At 41.2% G+C, this 20,831-nt stretch overlaps 4 protein-coding genes across 6 annotated transcripts; 1 reads left to right on the top strand and 3 right to left on the bottom strand.

Annotated features, from left to right (window-relative positions):
* Positions 1 to 113: 113 nt before the first annotated feature.
* hmgcl (3-hydroxy-3-methylglutaryl-CoA lyase) lies at positions 114 to 3,488 on the top strand. Of its 2 annotated transcripts, none has more exons than XM_084381200.1 (9): positions 114 to 221; positions 524 to 607; positions 859 to 966; positions 1,101 to 1,196; positions 1,294 to 1,442; positions 1,548 to 1,611; positions 1,740 to 1,928; positions 2,029 to 2,154; positions 2,994 to 3,488. In XM_084381200.1, the coding sequence occupies exons 1-9, from the start codon at positions 135 to 137 to the stop codon at positions 3,093 to 3,095; spliced, it is 1,005 nt and encodes a 334-aa protein (XP_084237326.1). In that variant the 5' UTR covers positions 114 to 134; the 3' UTR covers positions 3,096 to 3,488. The 2 variants fall into 2 exon arrangements, with proteins under 2 accessions (XP_084237326.1, XP_084237325.1); XM_084381199.1 differs by having other exon boundaries at positions 114 to 230.
* A 2,188-nt stretch (positions 3,489 to 5,676) lies between these two features.
* Positions 5,677 to 8,522, bottom strand: gjb3 (gap junction protein beta 3). Its single transcript, XM_084380600.1, has 2 exons — positions 8,392 to 8,522; positions 5,677 to 7,715 (listed from the first exon to the last, which is right to left on the bottom strand). The coding sequence occupies exon 2, from the start codon at positions 7,643 to 7,645 to the stop codon at positions 6,767 to 6,769; it is 879 nt and encodes a 292-aa protein (XP_084236726.1). The 5' UTR covers positions 7,646 to 7,715; positions 8,392 to 8,522; the 3' UTR covers positions 5,677 to 6,766.
* A 4,444-nt stretch (positions 8,523 to 12,966) lies between these two features.
* Positions 12,967 to 15,099, bottom strand: gjb10 (gap junction protein beta 10). 2 transcript variants are annotated; one of them, XM_084381586.1, is made up of 2 exons: positions 14,960 to 15,099; positions 12,967 to 14,545 (listed from the first exon to the last, which is right to left on the bottom strand). In XM_084381586.1, exon 2 carries the CDS (start codon positions 14,441 to 14,443, stop codon positions 13,652 to 13,654), a length of 792 nt encoding a protein of 263 aa, XP_084237712.1. In that variant the 5' UTR covers positions 14,444 to 14,545; positions 14,960 to 15,099; the 3' UTR covers positions 12,967 to 13,651. The 2 variants fall into 2 exon arrangements, with proteins under 2 accessions (XP_084237712.1, XP_084237713.1); XM_084381587.1 differs by having other exon boundaries at positions 12,967 to 14,508; positions 14,960 to 15,060.
* A 503-nt stretch (positions 15,100 to 15,602) lies between these two features.
* On the bottom strand, positions 15,603 to 19,497 carry ppie (peptidylprolyl isomerase E (cyclophilin E)). Its single transcript, XM_084380496.1, has 10 exons — positions 19,436 to 19,497; positions 18,860 to 18,958; positions 18,704 to 18,747; positions 17,705 to 17,731; positions 17,510 to 17,591; positions 17,320 to 17,423; positions 17,111 to 17,234; positions 16,717 to 16,902; positions 16,460 to 16,602; positions 15,603 to 15,822 (listed from the first exon to the last, which is right to left on the bottom strand). The coding sequence occupies exons 1-10, from the start codon at positions 19,464 to 19,466 to the stop codon at positions 15,754 to 15,756; spliced, it is 909 nt and encodes a 302-aa protein (XP_084236622.1). The 5' UTR covers positions 19,467 to 19,497; the 3' UTR covers positions 15,603 to 15,753.
* Positions 19,498 to 20,831: the final 1,334 nt, after the last annotated feature.

Genomic DNA, 20,831 nt, shown 5'->3' with positions numbered 1-20,831 from the left:
TTTCAATGCAAAGTTCAATGAAGTCCCCGGCGCATAGATGGCGCTCTTGAGGTGCTTTTGCTTTTGAAACCTGTCGGGGCTCCTCTCCTCCTCTGTCGATGAAGGGGTGACGTCAGAGTGGAGGCTGGACCAACATGGCGGCAGTCATGAGGCTTGTAAACAGAGGCTCTTTAAGTTCAGCAATGGGTCAGCAGTATCTGGCGTTTAGCTCCGCACCAAAGGTCCAAGCAGTGAGTTTACTTCTAGTATTGTTAGTATATAGTAGTTTTATTTTCCAGCAGGTTGTGCTGTGCATGTTTAGCTAGCAGCCCTGGAGAGCACTTCCTGGTCGCTAGCCAGCTGTCCGCGTCCTCTACGGTGAAGCTACATAGGTTCAGTCACCCAGCCAGTTGTTAGTTGGCTATTTATCAGGCTCAACAGGCCAGCTATGTCCAATGTAACATTCACAAGTAAACCTCATTGACTTATTTAATGTGTTTGTGTGTGTGTATTTGTGTGTGTGTGTGTGTGTGTGTGTGTGTAGGTGGGTGTCAGAGCAGGTCAAGCACTTCCGGAAAAGGTGAAAATAGTGGAGGTGGGACCTAGAGATGGCCTCCAAAACGAAAAGGTAACGTTGTTTAAAAAGATAATTGTTTAATTTAATTACACAGCAGCTTTTACTGCCAGTAAATCCCTCAGTCTAACGTTAACACTGCTCACCATTGTCTACTCTTAACCATCATTGTTGTACTGAGGCAGAGCAGGTGCATAGCTGATGTGTTGTGTAACCAGATGAAACTATCTCAGTCATGCAATGTGTCAGGTTTTTTTTTTTCTCAAGTGTTCCTCATCCTGTTGCTTTCCCGCTTCCTCTCTCAGACTATTGTGCCGGCAGAGACAAAAATTCAGCTGATTGACATGTTGTCAGCCTCAGGGCTGCCAGTCATTGAGGCCACCAGCTTTGTATCTCCAAAATGGGTTCCCCAGGTGAGTTTGTTCTCCCTGAGCTATTCATATGGAAAGTGCTGCTGACACACCCCACTGAGGGCAGTACAGAAAAAGCAGTGGATAGGGATGAAGATGACTTGATTAGTTTCTGATGTTTTTTGTCCAAATGTTAGATGGCAGACCAGGTGGAGGTGATGAAGGGAATCTGTAGGAAACCAGGAGTATCTTACCCAGTCCTCACCCCCAACCTCAAGGGTTTCCAGGCTGCTGTGAGTGCCAAGCATCATAATACAACACACTTTCCAAACAGCTACATAAACACCTAGCGAAGGTAATGTGCCGTTTTCTTGCTCTTACTTACTACAGGTGAAAGCAGGAGCCTCAGAGGTAGCCATATTTGGTGCTGCATCTGAGCTGTTCAGTAAGAAGAACATAAACTGCTCAGTGGATGAGAGTTTACAGCGCTTCGACGACGTTATGAAAGCAGCCAAAGAGGCTGGTGTGCCAGTTAGAGGGTAGGCTTACTGGCTTCCTCCTGAACATAAACAACTATATAAATCATTGGAGTTAAAGGGTTTGATTCTTTTCATGAGTTTTATCTGTTTTTCTTTCCCCCATAGTTATGTGTCATGTGTTGTTGGATGTCCGTATGAAGGCAAGGTGGCACCTGAAAAAGTTGCATATGTGAGTTATTACTTGATATACATTTATGTTACCTAAGCTGGCATAAATCTATTTATCCTCCTTTTGACAAAAACACAGAAAACATAAAGACTTGTACAAGCAGCTCAAGCTTTGTCTCTATCCTGTAGGTAGCTAAACGTTTGTACTCCATGGGCTGCTATGAAATCTCCCTCGGTGACACTATAGGAGTGGGGACTCCAGGTAGCATGATTGAAATGCTGGAGGCAGTGAGCAAAGAGGTGCCAGTCAGTGCCTTGGCAGTGCACTGCCACGATACCTACGGCCAGGCCCTGGCTAACATCCTCGTAGCCTTGCAGGTCAGACTTGGTTGTGGTTATTTTAAAGTTGATGTGTCCATTTAGGTGGTCTATTGTTGGTGCTTTGTTTACTGTATTAAAGATTTCCTTTGTGTTGCAGATGGGAATCGGTGTCGTCGACTCATCGGTAGCTGGACTGGGCGGTTGTCCATATGCCCAGGGGGCTTCTGGGAATGTTGCTACTGAAGATGTAGTCTATATGCTGCATGGCCTTGGGATTCAAACAGTGAGAGTCTCTTCTCAGTTTCTTTTATAATAGAAATTAATGATGCTTCTTTTGTTTTTGTGCTTACACTACTTCTACTGTTCAAAAGGTTGGAATTGCCTGTCACAAATGCTTGCTTCATTACAGTCAGATGGCAGAGAGGACTACTCAATATATTTGAATGGTGTTTTTTGTGCTTTTATGTTGTAGAAAGTCTGCAAGGTTGGCAAAAAAGCATTGTTTTGACCATGGAGAACAAAACGCAATACAGTGGTTCAACCAGATAATTGAAAGGGCAGAAAGAGACAAAGATACCTCTCTGAGAACAGGGAACTGAGAACATAAGACATCAGCAGTCATTGGTAATAGTAGTTGGAAACTTTGTTTCAGTGTCAAGTGCACATTAATGCTGGAATTAACGGGCTTGTTGCTTCAGTAAAGCTATTCTTAAAGCTTCAAAATAGAAATACAAGGTTAGTCTTGGGTTAGCTCGTTCAATAATGCTCTAGGTTCATTTTACTTTCTGGCCTCGGAAAAATATCATTTTTATTTATTTAATATATTTAGTGTCTGTATATTGTCTATGTTAAAATAGCCATTATTGAAGGAAGAAAGAAAAACATCAACACAACATGCGATTCCAAATGTTTGAATAGTAGTGCAGGTAAAAAAGGAAGAAGAAACAAGACATTTATTCATTTATTTACTGTATCTAGTGTATACTTTATCAGGAAAAGCAGCTCTTTCCTTAATTAAATGCACCAAGCTTTGCAGGATGTTCCACCCAATCATTTACTTCTAATTATTGCGTACAATGTGAGCTTCAAGTTTGACCATTTGACTTTCCATCTTCATCTCAGGGAGTGGACCTCTCAAAGCTGATGGATGCCGGAGCTTTCATCTGTCGAACACTCAACAGAAAGTCCAACTCCAAAGTGGCACAGGCAGCCTGCAAACTGTAGACACAAATCAACCTGTTGGCTCTTTTCCACCATGTACACTGCAGCGTAATCATGTAACCTTGAGCCATCATCTGCTGTTTGTTCAGTGCTTAGTTTGATTTACCTTCTACCACTATGAGAATATTACTTTTAATATTTCGATGGTAGTTACCCCACCCTTTTGTTTCTGAATAAAATATCTGATTAGATATTCACTAAATGAAAGCATAGCTGGAACGGTGCCTTATGTACAGTCGCTCTAATCATACACATCCTACCTGTCAGAAGCAATGCCTTCACCTGTTTCTTTAATTTTGTGCTTACATTTCTTCCTGGGCAGCGGATAAGCAGAAGTGAAGCACGTACTTTGTTTCTTCTAATAAATGAACCCGTTAAATTCTCCTACGGAGCATCTATGGAAACGATCAGTCTTTGAACTTGGGCATTTTACTTAGCTGTGAAAAAATGATGATGTGCTGTATTCCACTGATCTTCACAATGTATTTTTATTTGAAATTGTAGGATTTCTAGTTTTACTGTAATATTTATTTTAAAATGTACCTATCCAAAACATTTGTGAAAATAATTATAAATGCTTATTTCATAAATTAAAAGTGTTTCTGATCTAAAATTCATATGTGTAGACTCATACAAAAATAATCCACCTCAAACATCACTTATGACCCACTATATTGTGTAGCAGGATCCTGCCCTCTGTATTTTCTTCTTTTCTAATTGCTGTGTTTGAAATGTTTCTGGGCATCAGCATGAGGAACACCCAGAACATGTTGGACTGATTCTTTTTTTTGCTCACACCCCCATGTTGCTTACACTAGCAACCTACAAATCCTGCATAGTATGACTTTAAATTAAGAGGATTGATCCTTGGATGTGTAATCAACATCAGTTCTACACACTTTGAAGCCATCATTGTTGATATAAGGCACTAAGGTACAACTTAATCTTTTTCAATCTCCATAGAGAGTCTTCAATTTGTTTTGTGGAAATGATTCAGAATAAACAAAAACTCTTTCCTTTGCCGCACCTTGTAAAAACCAACCCGACAAGTCTGACAGGAAGGCAGAGATTCTTACTGCAGGCCTCTGCGACACTTGGAAACATGCATCATATGTATGACACACGGAGAGAATAACATGTCATGGTGAGTCCTAATTATGAGTCAGCAGCAATGGAAAAATTCCACTGTGTAAATGATAAGAATGACCAGATGGTATCGAAGGAGAAAAAAATAGTTCGTATTATATTTAGGAGCCATCTTTTGAGAGTATGCTTAGAAAGTTAGTGTTGGTCCCACGTGTTTAAATTTCTCGCTCAATTGTATATATAACTTCAAGCTTTTTCTGAATGGAAAACTTATTTCAGACTCTTCTAAGAGTGGAAAAGTCATAATGTTAGGAATATGGACCAAAATGTAAACCAGTAATGAGATGTAATGAGAATTAACAAGCTTAAAGCTAATTTGGCCAGAATGATCTGTGTTCTCTGGACATCTACAGCTGAAATCTATACAGCAGAAACTCATCTAAAGGTACTGGCACTGGATACAAATGCAGACTGTAAATGAAAACGTTTTTTAACAAATAAGGCACAGCACACAAACTTTACAGAGTTATATCTCTCTCCCTCTGTACTGGCATTGATCAAGTTAAATCAAAGTGGGAACATGATCTGGGAAAACATCCAACACTAGAACAGTAGGACACAATAAAGCAACATATGAAGTGTTGTAAAAACTACCTGTCATACTTGAGTAAAAGTCTTACGGTACTTGATAATAAATGCACTTTAGTAAGAGCAATCTTCTGGCAATACATGTACTTAAGTATCAAAAGTACAAGTAAAAGTAAATTAAACATATATTTACACATACTGTATGTATATACTGTATGCTATGGCCTGACCGAATATCGAATATTAAGCGTTTTTCTAGTTATCGGAATAATTGTTTTGGGGGTTGTTTTTTTTTCAATTGTTGATCAAATTAATTATTTTGAAAGTACACTGCTTTGGCACATGTAATCTGCAAAGTAATTAGTAACTAAAGTTATCAACAAATGTAGTGACTAAAAAAGTACAATATCTGCTGCCAAAATGTAGTTGAGTCAAAGTATAAAGTAGTAGTGTAAAGTACCTCAAAATTGTACTTGAGTAAATATACTTAGTTACATTGCATCACTGCATATACATTACTTATTAAAATGTATTAGATATAAACTAACACAGGTGAAGATTTGATACTGAATATACATATATAACTCCACAGAAGCAGAATAAAATGAGTCCTAATATGTCAGGCCTGCTGGCATGGCTTTGGAGAGAGTGGATCATTAATACATATGTTACGGCATTTCCAAAATAACATTTTTGTGGATAGAGTCTAATACATGTTTAATATTAAATGTGGATGTGTTACTATGAGCAGAATGGAGAAATCCTGTAAACAATGACTGATGATGATCCTAAGAAAGTATATTATATTTACATCTTTTTGTCTGTAACCTCTGGTGTACTGTCCTTGTGTTGTGTATTTGTATTTTTTGTAATCAAAATCTAAACAAGAAAAAAAAAAAAAACAGAAACACACATTTAATAAATTTAATATATTTTAATTTATATATTTTTTAAAAACTATTTACAAGTGCAGAAAATACATTTCCAGCTGACATCCGCAGTGGACGATTATGGACTAACAGTTCAATGAGCCACTTATTTGTCCAGCCTTCCTCCCACCTCCTCCACTGCGCTCCAGCTCTAACAGCACAGGGTTAAACAGCAGCATTCCGCTCGCTTTATTTAAATCAACAGTGGTCTTGGATGAGGCCAGTTTGTGTACAAGCACGTCTAAACACAGGCAGTCTAGGTACACCGTGTGGCTGTGCAGCATAAACCTGAGACCAAGTGTATACCTGCCAAGGCTTTAGATAAAGAAATATACCAGTGATACAGTATATGTTAAAATCTTATCTGAGAAAATGAATGCAGTAAAAAATATAAACTCATTTTTTGGCCAGTTTTCATCCCTTCAAGTATTACTCAGCCATAACTTTATGACTTTGGAGTGTCCACACTCCAATTCAAAATTGTTTACCAGTCTCCAATGACGTGGGGTCATCAGGACATCATTAGTGAAGATGTAGCTATATTTTAAGCGGAATCACCAAAATGTACGGCTAATATTCAACGACAACAGAACGCCCTGACACACCACTGTAGACGCTGGCAGTGAGGGTGAATACCTCCGCCAGGTGTGTCCTGCCTTCTTGTGTGCGTTTCCTTCCCCTCCCGTGTTGCGACTCCAATCACAAGAAAGACAAAGACACCTCACTGGAATGTTCCTATACGGGTGAAGGGGTGAAGCTAAAAAGGCACACAGTCCTGTATTGTATTTGAAAAAGAAACCCACGTATCATTAACAAATCAATTTGGCTCTAGCTGACTTGTAAATATTGTGGATGTTGACTTGGCAACCAAAGTTCAGGCACTCGAAATGAGTCTTGGATGTAGACACAGGGGCCCACAGGAAGAATCCAGAACTGATGACTCAACTTCCAGGGCCTGACACACACTGTCGTTTGGCTCATAGTTCTGAGTCTGTTTTCTGAGGTCTGTTTGTTGGGTTCCAGCCCAAGCGCTGCCGATCTCCTGCTCTTCAGCCCGATTCCAAATTTCAATCATGAAGTGGACAGATTGGGAGCAGAGGCCCGTATCTTCGCCTCAAGTTTAAGTCCTGATGGCCCAAAGGAAGGCTTGAGCGCAGTCCTGAAGGAGGGAGGCTTTTCTTTCAGCTCCCTGGGCTCCGGCTCCAGCCTCGTCACAGCATCATTGCAGTTGTTAAAGTGGTCGTCGTCATTGTACTTGTTGTGATGCCTGTTCATGTTGCGATTGCGCCTCTTCAACTTGTTTGCACACCGTACAAAGCGCTTGGAGATGAGATAAATGATCTCGCAGATGTTCAGGACGATGCAGAGGGCCGAGGCTCCAACCATGAAGTAGGTGAAGACCTTCTTCTCAGTGGGATGGCCAATGTAGCAGTCCACTTGGTTGGGGCAAGGCGACACCTCACACTTAACAAGCCTGGGTAGGTAGAAGCTGTCGTAGATGTGGTGGAGGATGTAGAGGAAGGAGACCTCAATGCCCGTCTTTACGAAGAGGCTGATCAGATAGGTCCACCACAGGCCGCCGTGCTTCTTGCCCGTGTTGTTGTACAGCTTGCTTTCGTCGCCATGCTTGGCCCTGTACTTGCGCTCGCGGTCGTCACGGTACGCTACATGCATGACCACCATGAAGGACGGGCAGGTGACGAAGATGAGCTGCAGGGCCCACAGGCGGATGTGGGAGATGGGGAAGAAGTGGTCGTAGCAGACGTTGGCGCAGCCGGGCTGCTTGGTGTTGCAGTCAAAGTCTTTCTGCTCGTCGCCCCACACTCGCTCCGCTGCCACCACGTACACCATCACCCTGAACACAAACACCACAGACAGCCATACCCGGCCGAACGCTGTGGAGTATTTGTTCACCCCACTGAGGAGGGCTTGGAAGGTCTTCCAGTCCATGTCCTTGGCTGGCAGTCAAATATGTCTTCTCTGGGATTCTTCTCTCGCTGGTAGTCGTTTGTCTTCAGACCTGGAGGTGGCAGAATGAAGAATGGGGTGAACATGCTATCACTGTCACTCTGTGAACATCCCTGTTAGTGCTATCCCACTCAACGCCAGGTTGCTTTTATAACAAGGAACCTTTTATTCTGACTGTGTCATTTATCTTCCAAAGCTGATTTAATGTGAGAACATCTCCAACGTGTCTCATTTATCAACCCGACCACTAACAGTAACACAGTTGGGTAGGCCTTGAGCCAAACTGCTACCGAGAAAAACAAGTTGGACCAACGTTAGTAACACCCCTAGAGTTTGTATGTACGTCTCAGGCAGCAAAGTTTGCCCATTTCACAACTTTTTATACAAATATTTATTTAAGAAAATGATTCAAAGCTATCATCCATCTGTTCTGTATCTTTAAAAGCAGTATTTAGTCATCTGAATGTGTGAGTCTCAACAAGAAACAGCTTTTTACGCACAGGCTGAATGCGTAATTTGAACATGGTTTCGTGATATCTTTGGCTCCTCAGCGACATATGACCCTTCCTCAACCACCAGAGAGAAATGATCGTGTCATAGGCTGCCGTGTAAAAACCAACGAAGCAACACATTTAAAAACTGTCATTTCCAGTTGTCTGACACGCGGACTCGTAAGCTTAACTCATCTCAGACACATCAAAAGTTCATTGCGGTGAGTTTTAACTTACCAAGAGAAGTGTTAGTCCATTCTTCGTTGAAAAGCACGAGACTGCGTTTATTTCCGGTGAATTTCTCGTTGCACTAATGTCGTTTTAGTGCTTTAACGCGCAGGTTTGGCTCCCGTCGACAGGTAGAGAAGCGCAGTGTGGAGAAATGCGCCTGTGGGTGTGGTTAAAGAAGAAAGACTGGAGCTACCCCAGATGTTCCTCTCTTCCTCTCTCCCTCTCTCTCTCTCCCCCTCCCTCCCTCGCTCTGCCTCTCTCTCCCACTCACATGCCAGTGTTAGGTGGCAAATCAAATGTTTTTTTTGCGTAACAGTTATCACCCATCGCTGAAACCATCTCCAAGTACTTTGGGTGTGATTTCGATAAAGACAAACACAAAAACAATCAAGTCTGGAGCCAGATAACCAATCACAGACTAAACATGGTTAAGGGCTGTGATTCCAACAGCAGGGGGTCCTTGTATAAAGCTGAATGTGTGTTTAGCTTAATTTCACAATGAATGGGAGGATTCAACAAGATGAATGTTTAACATGTCCCTGAACACAGCACAGACAGGAGCAGAACTCAAGTCAATGTTAAATGGGCAAAATCCTCTTACAATGGGTGTTTTTGCTCATCACAGGTTTGACTTTGTTTGTCATTGTTTATAATATTCAGTGTCTCCAGGAAGGATTGATTTTCTCCCTGTCCCAACTTGTTTCTGAGTGCTTCACACAGTGTATGTTAGACAGACACACCCTGAGGTGGGTGCATTTTTTTGTTGTCGTGCGTGTCTCTATTTGTTTCCTGACGTACATACTACGAGCGCTCGGCAGATTTTTTGTGCGATTCAGCTGGTGGAGAGGAGGTCAGAGTGGAGAGAGCAGTTCAAATATTACAGAGTGAATTCCTTGTCAAAGATATGCAAGTCCCTCTCCAGTCAAACATTTTTCTTTGCGTTCCTACGGTTGAATGTTTGGGCCTCACTGTGTCGTACACAAGTGGAACTTTAAGGGACACTGGGGTTTTGGTGAAGGAATTCAAACTCATAACTTAAATATTTACAATATTAATGAGGTAGTAACTCATTAAGCTTGACATTTCCTTGTTCCTATTCATTCTTTTGTATTTTTGTTATCTAGCATTCCTAAAGGTGCATTGTGTTTCCTTCTTCCTTTCAAAAACCAAGTTCTTCTCAGATGACACTGTCACAATTCATGAACTCTCAGCGGTCCTAAACACATCTTCATTGTTAGATCGTGAGCCTTTGTCTCCACTGAACCATCCACCAAACTTTTCACATTTTTTCTAACGCTTTGCAGACAGGATTTACCAGTCAAACAGCGTTACTGTGTCTATGTGCCCAGTATTAGCACTTTTTTAAGGAGTATCAAATATGAGCTGGAACATAATGCCACATGTGTACCAGAGCTTGCCAGTTCTTGTGATAATCACAATAGGAGTTATGGAAATCCTGTGTTTAAGTTATATAACAGGGGGCTTGTTCAGACATCACTAGTCTCAAGTCAAGTCAGGTTTATTTCTATTGCTTGGTACAATCGCATACAATGTTTAAACAGGCTCGTAACAAAAAGAGCTCCCAGCCAAGCCCCAAAATTTCTAAGAGGCAAAGGTAGTGTTCTCCAAAAACCTTTCCTGAGAACAACATACTGTAAGTTGCACCTTTAATTTACAAGGTTGTGATATCAGTCAATCAATCAATCAATCAATCAATCAATCAATCAATCAAAGCTTTATTGTCATTTAGCTGTACCCACAAAAGTAGAGCAGCAAAAATAAGATTGAGTTTCTCCGGGATCCATAACACAAACACAATAAATACACACAATATATTACTATAATAATTTAAAACTAAAACTACGACTAAGGCTCATGAAGTGCAGTAGTGCGCATGCTCCAGATCAGCAGTTCAGCAATCTAATAGCTTCTGGAAGGAAGCTGTTGATAAGTCTTTTGTTCGGCCTCTTAGACTCCGGAAACGTTTTCCTGATGGGAGCAGATCAGAGAATGTGTGGAGAGGGTGGGAGGTCCCTGACGATGTTCATGCCCTGCTCCTGCAGCGGCGTAGGAAGAGATCCTGGACAGAGGGGACAGAAACTCAGATGACCCTCTCAGCTCCATATGGGATATGGGAATTGTTGAGATGCAACATGGATAGAATACAAACTTCAAGCTGAATTGCTGTTTTATTTTCATTTTGAGTATAAGTTAAGTTAGTTAACATTAACATTATGCTACTTGTGCTAACATATGATGTTACATTAAAAGTTGAGATATTAGTCAACGTTTGTTCGTATGCCCAGTGCCTACAATACCACTAAATTTAAACCGTCATATTGAGTCAGATAAGTTTACGTTAGCTAGCTAACAGTTAACTCTCTATGGATACCTAACAGGCTAATATTAGCCAAAGTTTGGAGGCTATTTTGACCGACTATGACTCTTACATGACAGAATATCATAGTGACTTTTTCATAGTGACAGTGGTTTTTTTTCAATACATTTTTAGGTGTACTTAAAGGTGCAATATGTAAGAATTGGCCACCTGTCAAAGTCATACTTAAAACAAATATGTGGTAGCATATCACCAGAGTAACCGCTAATTCTGCTAACTGTAGATGCTGTTAGCTTGTTAGTTCAGTTAGCCATGCAGCTAGCGTTAATGAATGGGAGCTTTGGGAGCTTTAGCATGCTAACTTCAGTAGATATCTCTGGAACACAATACATAGACATCATAATATCAAAACAGATTTTTTTTCACATTCTGTTGATAATCCTTACATGTTGCATATTTAAACAAGCAAACGCTGGCAATAGCAATGGTCATGACTACCTCAAAGGCAGCAATCTGGTGGCAGGCTTAAACATGGGTATACACAAGCAATTGAATCAGCCTCAAATTTTCAACCTTTGTACAACTAAAAAACATTTTTTATGTTATAAAAGGCTAACTCCAACAGTGAAAAGTAACACTATGAGGAGATGTCACAGTGCAGGCCTCTCTAAGTCAAACACTTGCCTCAGAGTCTTGCAGCTATGAGCTAAAACTCTCAGGATTTTGTTACATGTCTCAACTGTAGCTGTGATATCCAGGAAAATCGTCTATGACATAAAGCTTGAGCACGTGATCACAACATCTGTACGTGCAACATTAAGAGCAGTTCAGTAGACAAGGATTACATTTGAGGGAGGGGGGGGGGAGAAAAGTTGCTTCTTTGCTCTATGAAGAACTGGTCGAGGCAGTCGGTCTGCTGGGGCACACCTGGAGGAATGCACCTTGTGAGTCAACCACTGCCAGCTGCACGTCTCAACAAGGCCGACAAGCACGACAGGATAAACACTTTGTATTGCTGGTGCTGAAGTACTAGAGAGTAGAGAAAGGGAGGACAAAGAGAAGAGAAAAAAAAACCCAAAAGAGATGGGAGGGTCCTTGTAATAGGAGTGATTGTTGGCTTCTTTACAATACCACCCAGTCAGGCTGGACCAACAGAGAGAAAACTCAGATGACATACTGAAGCTGGCAGAAGTGCTAGTAGAAATGACTTATTATACTATTGAGAGCATAGATCCTGTTTGGACACTATTTCCTTCAGCAAAGTGATGATTGGTTGAGACTTCATCACTTCACCCAGTCCATTGCTGCACCAATGAAAGAAGCTGTTATCCCTGTGTACTTGTATGCGGATGAGATACTCTTGAGAAATCACACAAAAAACACGTTTTCTACTTCCTCTTTCCACATATTTTTGGTCTGATGAGGATTTAGATTTCAATCTGTTGCCAACTCACTACAGCGGAGGGGAAAAATGTCTTTCCTGAAACAGTGCCCTAGTTACTCTGATGATCCACAGACCTTGCTTGTTAATAGGAACAACTGTCCACTGAAATAGACATTAATAGTTCCAATGAAATGTGTTAACAGAAGTGCCTGTAGATGATCCAGAAAGGTACTTTGTTTGACTTCTTAAAATGTCATTCTTTAATGCTCTGAGTTGCACAAACTATATCTTATCCTCCTCCGCGGTTTTGGGTTGGCATCAAAAGTTCAAGTTCGAGATATCTCACAGCCTCAGCAGCAGAAATCTCTCCAAAAATACCTGCACGGATCAATCCCACAAGACGTGAGTGAGAAAATGTGTCTTTTTCTACTCTCACTATATCTCTCCTATTGCACGTTGCGAAGTGTAAATACTGGAATCATCCATTCACCGGCTGCATGGACCAACATTCCTGCGCTGGGTGGATCAGCGTCAGCACAGATGAATTGAACCGAGGAGTGGGAGACTCCTCCTCCGCCCTTCATAAAGTACCAATCAAGCTAAACAATGAGGGCGCTGCTCCTAGCAACAGTGTGCCAACGGGGAGGGAGGGCTGCATGAAACACATGGAAAAAAGTTGGAGAAGAAAGAGAGTTTGAGGTCTTAGTCAGACCACAGAGCTCGAGCAGAATCAACAAATCCTTCGACTGGGTTTACATTGTTCATTAGTGTATTTCCTAACACTCTTTTACATATTGTGTAACTGTTAAAGGACAGAACTACTGTGTGTGGATCTCTCTAAATTATGAAAGAGAACTCATTTTCAAAAACATGAAGATCTTTAATGAAAAATAATATAAACAATCGTGCAGCCACGCTGCATCTCAACGCTGTGGAATATGCACATCCTGATACTATTAACAGCTGTGTTTACAACACTCAGTTTCAGCTCCATTGCTCTTGACAGCAATGTAAAACAGTAACACGCACAACAGTACAATCTTTTAAACCTTTTGATAAATAATGTAGAGTATTGACAGAGTCGGATATATTGAGTGAACTGGAGGGAGAAGAACAGTTTGAAGTAAACATATGGAGGTCTGGCTCTGAGCAGAAGGAAAATCTTACACAGAAAACCACATGTGTTTGTAAAACCATACTCTCCAAACCATGGTGACTCATGTAATTGGTATCAAGGCTAGATCTGACACTGCGCCTCGCAGACTTTTCCCCTCTTTTCTTTCCTGTGCAAGGGTTATAGAACTTCATCTGTTAAAAGCAACTCTGTAAAAACTCTGACCCGAACACAAAACAGTGAGCACATTCCACATTAATGACACATGAGTCTTGTGGCACAGAAACAGTGAGGAACTACTTAAGTTGTAGTTCAGAGCGTGAGCAGAGAAATGTCTGCTGCCAAGTCTTTCAGTGGAAGTGCTCGCAAAGTGAGGACAAGCACAGTTCCTTCCCCGTGTCCTTGTTTTTCCCTAAAGTCTTTCAGTATCTCAAGATATGGCTATGCTGTATGAAGGAGCCGGTGTCTCAGGGGTGCCTTTGCCCTTCAGCTTTATTGAGTTTTGCTCCATCAAGGTGCTTCCACTGGACAGCGTGTTGGTCATGACGTGACGAGAGTTATGGAGCGAGGTGAAGCATTCGCGGCAGCGTTTGCCGACCAGGTAGAGGATTTCAAAAATAGAGAGCAGAATGCAGACCAGGCTGGTGATAACCATGAAGAGGGTGAAGATTCTTTTCTCCGTGGGCCGAGCGATGAAGCAGTCCACCTTGTTGGGACAGGGCTTTTGCTCGCACTTGATGAGCGAGGGGAAGTCATAACCCTCGTAGATGTGGTAGAGGAGGTAGACAAAGGTGACGTCCACCCCTATTTTGAAGACAAGGGTGAGGACGTACGTCCACCACAGGCCTCCACGTTTCTTGCCGGTGTTCTGGTAGAGACGGCTGCAGTTTTCGCCATACTTGAGCTTGTTTTTACGTTCCCTGTCCTCCCTGTAGGCAACGTGCATCACCACCAGGAGAGAGGGGCAGGTGACGAAGATGAGCTGCAGGGCCCACAGCCGGACGTGGGAGACGGGGAAGAAGTGGTCATAGCAGACGTTGTGGCACCCGGGCTGAGCCGTGTTGCATTTGAAGTCTTTCTGTTCGTCGCCCCAGACCTTCTCTGCCGCCACCACGAACACCATGACCCTGAAGAGGAAAACGATAGAGAGCCACACTCGGCCGAAGGCTGTGGAGTACTTGTTCACCCCACTGAGGAGGCCCTGGAGGAATGCCCAGTTCATGATGAGGTTTGTTCACAGTCTATCTTCGCTTCCTGCTGAAGGAAGACAGGCGAGCCTCTTTTCAGCTGGAACGGCACAGACAAAATTCAGGTATCTACCAGCCTAAGAAAAAAAACAATAATGTCACAAATGTAGGAGGCAGCTGGGACAACAAGTCAACAAACGGCGGTGGGAATGTCATTAACATATACATACACGTTTACATATCTTTAAGGCAACATCTAAAAGGGATAAGAGCAAAATGAACATATTAAACTGCCTTCAAACGTTCACTGAACACGAAACTTTCATGTCGTACAAGTAAAAACTTTTTAATTCGTCCCTCTTCTGACAAACAGTCCGACAACTCTTACTCAATCCAGCCATTCGCCCCGCAACGGCTGCGTTTAACGCGTTCAAGTTTGTACATTCCGTGCGTAATTACGCGTACACAAAATATCCACGTCTAACACCTACAAGATCGGGTGAATCATAAAGTCCGATTCATAACCGTACATATGAAATGTGTATACTTACAGTTTAAAACGCAGTTGTGACGGTTCAGTGTCGGAGCGGAGAAACGGGCTCTGGATGAGCCTCACCGATGAGTATCTCAGGACATGTCTTCACACAGGACGGGGGTGGAGGGGGTGGAGTTGTTTGCCTGCCATTTCTTTTTTCTCACAACCCGACCTGCTCAGGTGTGGCAACCCCATTCCGCTGCACACAAAACGTGTTTGTCTTATTAAGTGAGGAGAGCGGGCGACGGTGGATTTTCTTTCTATTTTTTTTAAAGTGTGGCGTGGTCAAACAGGCACGTGACCATTTCACAATGTACATGAAACACATTAAATAGTTTTCAAAATATACAGATGACATATTTCAGCATGCATGATTTGTATAGTGTGCAAATTTGAAACCAGAATACATGTGTTTATAATTATTATGGCAATACTGACTGCAAGTTACTGTTTTTCTTTTTTAAATAGTTCAGCTTGAAAATAAGGAAGACAATGTGCTCTAAATAGGTAATTATGCAACTATAGAAAGGGGTAAGCCAACAGTCAGCAGATTAATGTGACATTTATTATGTAAGTAATGTTAAGTGTATTAAATAGGACCTTTCAAGAACAGACTTCACAAAGTGCTTCACAAAAGAATGACAGACATCAAGCTGTGGTTTCTTTATAAAAAAAAAAAGTTGTTTATTGAAATATTTACATGGCAGTTGATGTGGGTCCAAAGTACAAAACACCATGAACACACTTGTGCTCGTCGACATACACTGCCTCCATAGACGCATACAAAACAAGCACACACTCCTTTTTCATTCACACATATTCTCCACAGTCAGAGATGATGACTTTCTGCTTCGGCTTGCCGTCTTTTGCTCCCTGAGCCTGCAGAGGGGAGAAAAAAAACAGTTTTTCAAGATACAGCAATTATTTGCCAAGTTGCAGCATGATTGTCTTCAAAAAAGTTACAAACTGTTATTACAAACTGGCCAATATAACACAACGCCCAGAGTTATTTCAGAAATATATTCTGAAGTGTACTGTAGCACACAGATTGAGGCAACGCACTTTATTAAAGGACAAACATTTCAAAGCCGTGGGCATCTTCATCAGAACGATGATGAAGAGACTGTGAGCTTGTCCAGTGTCAACCCCACGTGAAGCGGTTGAAGCGTGTTACACTTCTTCCTTCAACAAAGCCCAGAGAGTTGTTTGTGCTTTTCCAAACTCAAATAATAATAATAATCTAGTATAACAATAATAATCATCTAGGTTACACTTGTGGATGGTATGATCACAAATATATTTTACTTTTAGAACTTAAATATAGATAGACAAGTAGACAATAGACAACTTATCATTCTGAAGTAAATACTGATTGCATAGTGTGATGGCTGTAGGAAAATGACACCATATGTGGATAGATTGGTTGAGATTTCTAGGTCAAATTGGGAATAGAAACCTGCAGTTGTGTTAAAAAAATAAATAAAGAAATAAATAAAAATAATTAATGTCTCTCTACCTCCATTGCACGGACCACATCCATTCCCTCCACCAGGTCTCCAAACACCACATGTTTATTATCCAGCCAGTCTGTTTTGTCTGTGGTGATGAAGAACTGAGAGCCGTTAGTGTTCGCCCCAGAGTTGGCCATGGAGAGCTGTCCTGTGAGCACAAAAGACAACGTTTGGGCGGTTATCCGCAGGATCTGCTCGTGAACATAAACCATAAACTCATTCAAAGAGAGATCAGACACAGAGATTTTTACAAATTCCTAACCTGGTGCGGTGTGTTTGAGGACAAAGTTCTCATCATCAAACTTCCGGCCGTAGATGGACTTGCCACCGGTGCCGTTGTGATTGGTGAAGTCGCCTCCTTGGCACATAAACTGAGGGATGATGCGATGAAAGCTGCTGCCTTTGAAGCCGAAGCCCTTCTCGTGTGTGCACAAGCAGCGAAAGTTCTCTAAAAGAGATGAAAAACAAAGATAAAACTATTTACTATTATATAAGGGCAGATGGTATCATTACACACTTGCTTTACACCTGAATTCATTTGAGTATCTTTATCAATTCTTTATGCAAACAAACTTAACAATGTACTGCCTACTGTGCTACAGTATATATTTAAGACAAAGATGTGATAATGAAAGCCTGACAGCGCACATACACACCTGCTGTCATGGGAACGATGTCGGCCCGAAGGAGGAAGCGTAGTCTTCCTGCTGGCTTGTTTCCAATCTTGATGTCCATGTAAACCTGAGGATTGACTCTGCCCTTTTTAGCCGGGGGCTCACCCTGCAAAAAGAAATGGTAACCATGTCACTATCTGAACATAGTTAAAAGTCAAAGGTACCAAAGCACTCGAAAAAAGCCATCTCACCTCCTGTGTCGCAGTATTGGTTGGTTCTCCACCTGCTGCCTCAGCCTCAGCCTCCTCTGTTGTCTTCCCTGAGAACTTCTTCAACCAGTCATCATCCGACCACACTGAAAGGAAAAGCAGAGTTAAAAAATCCAAACCAAGGATTAAAATTCCTAGATAATTATCTATAAAGAGGGTTTTTATCAATCACCTGGTCGAGAAGAACCTTCTTTGATTCTCATGGGTTTGGCGGTGTTGACCCTGATAGTCCGTCCAAACAGCTCAGACTCATTCTAGAAGATAAACAAAGAAAAACATCTACATTACAGCACTGGACTTTTTAAGTAATCTCACAACGCCTAGGTCTCAGAAACAAAAGTAAAATTCAGCAATGTGTTCCACTTACCATGTTATCGATAGCTGCAGCAGCATCCTACAGAAGAATGAACAGGTTATGAGCACAGAAATATTGACCGTGACAGTCCCACTATGTGTCAATTAACAAACCTCACAGACACTAAGTTCACTAGTGAGAGTACCCTGAATCTTTCACTTTAAAATACAGTATTCCAGTTAGGCTGTGTACATAGGATGATGATAAATGTATTATTTTTATGTTCCTGTTTACAGAGTGTGTAAATGTCTTGTCTGTCTGTAACTGTTTAACTGCTCTGTTGTCTTGACAAGGTCTCTCCTGAGAATGAGACGCCTGTATAAATTAAGAAATGTGAAAAAAGTATGAGAAAAGCCGTATTAATAACTGGGAACCGCCCCTCTTGAACCTTAAACAGTCTTTCTCTTATGTTGCTACTATGGTTTGGAGTGCATTTATTCATGCTTCAAGACTGTATATAAGAAAATAATACAGAATGCCCGCTTAATCAGGTAAAGTAAGGAATTTGCAATGTTATTTAATGAAAATTACCATGTGGAGTTATGTCTCGATTGGGTAAATTAGGGATGCACACTATATATAGGCCTGATAAATTATCATCCCAATATTGGAAAATTTATATTACTGGTTATGTTTTAGTTTTGGTGAAACTATAGCAAATAAATAGAGCCGATAATACCAGGCAAAATGTATTTTGTTGACCTAACAAATTAAACATATACACTGTCTAATGCAGTAGGAAAGAAGACACTGTTACAGTGTTAAACAATAAATCTTATTAGGGATTTCGAATAAATCATCCAGCTTTGCTCACTTTCTTACCCTCAGGTTCGGATAAACTTAGGTTATGAACCTCTTTTTAAAAACACAAAAAACTTAAATTAACTTGTTGGTATAAGCCATAAGAAGCAGGTAATTATTGGATTAAAAATTCATATAATGCATACCTAGGGCTTATTTCAGAATATTGCAGTACACAGTGTGTGCTTCATTACTGTAAGCAGTACATACCTCTCCCAATTCAAACTCAATGAACGCAAATCCTCTGTGCTTTTCTGAAAATAGAACATAAGACACATTAATATAGCTTATTATTTATTTACCCACATTTTTCAATGTTATACAGTGACAGTGCAGTTACTATTACACTTAAACTCCTGATCTTACCTGTTTCATAGTCTAATGGGATCTGGATGTCTGTGATGTCTCCAAACGGAATAAAGGCTGCATGTAAAACCTTCTCGTCCACCTCCTCTGCCAGGCCACCTGACAGAAACGCAACGTAATGACACTTAGATGTCGCTTATAGCTAATAACTTACACTGGACATGTGTAAGTATGTGTCTATTTATACAGAGCGGATAACAATGCAGGTTTACATCATGGAGGTGCGTTCAGGGTACAAGAAGAACCAATGAAGTCCTGAGGCTAAAGCTGTTTTTGTTGTTTTGTTTCGTTTACTTACACAACTCTTTACACAACTTGACACCATATACCGTATTCCTGGTGTAGTGGAAACTGACTGAGGTTTTAAATCGGCATGTTGGCATGTTTTCAGGTGACGCTCTCATGTTTTACCAGCTGAATCGTTACATATCAGAGTTGTTTCACTATACGTGCACTCTATACACATTAATCTGTGTCACAGCTTTGTACTCATAAAGTAACAACCTTATTACGTTTGCAATATATGACGAAACAATATAACTTTAACGTGTTTTATGAAAAGTAACAGTAACTTACCAACATACAGCACTCGTTTGTTGGCCGCCATATTGGATTTAGCTAACCCTTCAACTTTGACCCCGGCGGCTCGTGATTGGTGCAGAGAGATTGAAGCCCGCCTCACTATGACGACACTCCCTCTAGCGCCGTCTGTCGGAGGAGCCTCTCTGCAACTTTCATCACTCATATTTCACGTTTTATACCATCATATTAATCATTTTACATTTAGTACAGTGCTTTCTAACATTTATATATTTTTTCCGCAATTATAATCATTACCAAAAGTGTAGAGGCAGCGTTTCTGTTTTATGACCACCGAAGAAAACGACATTTTACAGATTTTAAAGGAAGCAGGGTTGGTGTTTTGACAGAATGGAAGTAAAGTGTGGCAGGTAGGCATTTCTATATTCTCTTTAATTCAAATTGTTTCAATTTTCACCTCAGACATTTTGCCTTGTCATAGTTTAAAAGCACTGGCGTTACTAATAACATAAATGTTGCTCTATTCAAATGTCCCAGTATCTGTGTGCAAAATACCAAAGCCTGAAACTGAGGCAGCTATATGACATTCAGCCATCATTCATTGTATCATCTACACCTGTGGTTTTCCTGCTGTGACATGTCAAATTGTGGCCAGTTGAGCATGCTGGTTCACTGCCACGCTCACATTATTCATCCGTCAGTCAATCAATCAAAATTTATTTATAAAGCACATTAAAAAAAAACAACAGCAGCTGACCAGTGCTGTACAATAGAACTGAAATGGCTGACATAGTAAAAAAACACAAAGACCAGGTAAGACAGACACAAGGACAGACAGGGGACACTCTCATACTGAATTAAAAGCCACAGAATAAAAATGAGTTTTGAGGCGAGAATTAAAAACAGGCAGTGTTGGGGCCAGCCTAACATCTAGAGGCAGCTCGTTCCAGAGTTTGGGGGCCACAGATGCAAAAGCACGATCTCCCCTGTGCTTCAGCTTTGACCTTGGGACAACCAAGATCAGCTGGTCGGCGGACCTGAGTGACCTTGATGGGACATAAGGTTTTACAAGGTCAGTAAGGTAGGCTGGAGCTAGCCCGTTGAGTGCTTTGTAGGCAAACAATAAAATCTTAAAATCAATCCTAAAACGTACAGGGAGCCAGTGAAGGGAGGCCAGTATGGGTGAGATGTGCTCTCGCTTGCGTGTTCCAGTTAAAAGACGAGCTGCAGCATTTTGCACCAACTGCAAGCGAGAGAGGGAAGCCTGGCTAACACCAACATAAAGGGCATTACAATAGTCAAGCTGGGAAGCTGTATAACCCTTTCCAAGTCTTGAAAAGATAAAAATGGCTTGACCTTAGATAAAAGCCTCAGCTGGAAAAAGCTAGATTTTACCACTGCGTTAATCTGTTTGTCCAACTTAAAATCACTG

The sequence above is a fragment of the Pagrus pagrus genome (genome assembly GCF_965226575.1).
Source record: "Pagrus pagrus genome assembly, chromosome: 18".
Lineage (NCBI taxonomy): Eukaryota > Metazoa > Chordata > Actinopteri > Spariformes > Sparidae > Pagrus > Pagrus pagrus.
Note: the sequence above shows the minus strand (reverse complement) of the source record. Positions and strands in the feature narration are given on the sequence as shown.

Excerpts from the sequence above, each read along its gene's own strand:
- ppie (XM_084380496.1), bottom strand. The coding sequence starts at position 19,466 with ATGGCGGCCAACAAACGAGTGCTGTATGTTG. Across the intron at positions 17,732-18,703 it reads TTGAGTTTGAATTGGGAGAG|GATGCTGCTGCAGCTATCGA; the intron begins GTATGTACTGCT and ends ATTCTTCTGTAG. Across the intron at positions 17,424-17,509 it reads AGAAGGTTCTTCTCGACCAG|TGTGGTCGGATGATGACTGG; the intron begins GTGATTGATAAA and ends TTTTCCTTTCAG.
- gjb3 (XM_084380600.1), bottom strand. The coding sequence starts at position 7,645 with ATGGACTGGAAGACCTTCCAAGCCCTCCTCAGTGGGGTGAACAAATAC.
- gjb10 (XM_084381586.1), bottom strand. The coding sequence starts at position 14,443 with ATGAACTGGGCATTCCTCCAGGGCCTCCTCAGTGGGGTGAACAAGTAC.
- hmgcl (XM_084381199.1), top strand. The coding sequence starts at position 135 with ATGGCGGCAGTCATGAGGCTTGTAAACAGAGGCTCTTTAAGTTCAGCA. Across the intron at positions 231-523 it reads CCGCACCAAAGGTCCAAGCA|GTGGGTGTCAGAGCAGGTCA; the intron begins GTGAGTTTACTT and ends GTGTGTGTGTAG. Across the intron at positions 2,155-2,993 it reads ATGGCCTTGGGATTCAAACA|GGAGTGGACCTCTCAAAGCT; the intron begins GTGAGAGTCTCT and ends TCTTCATCTCAG.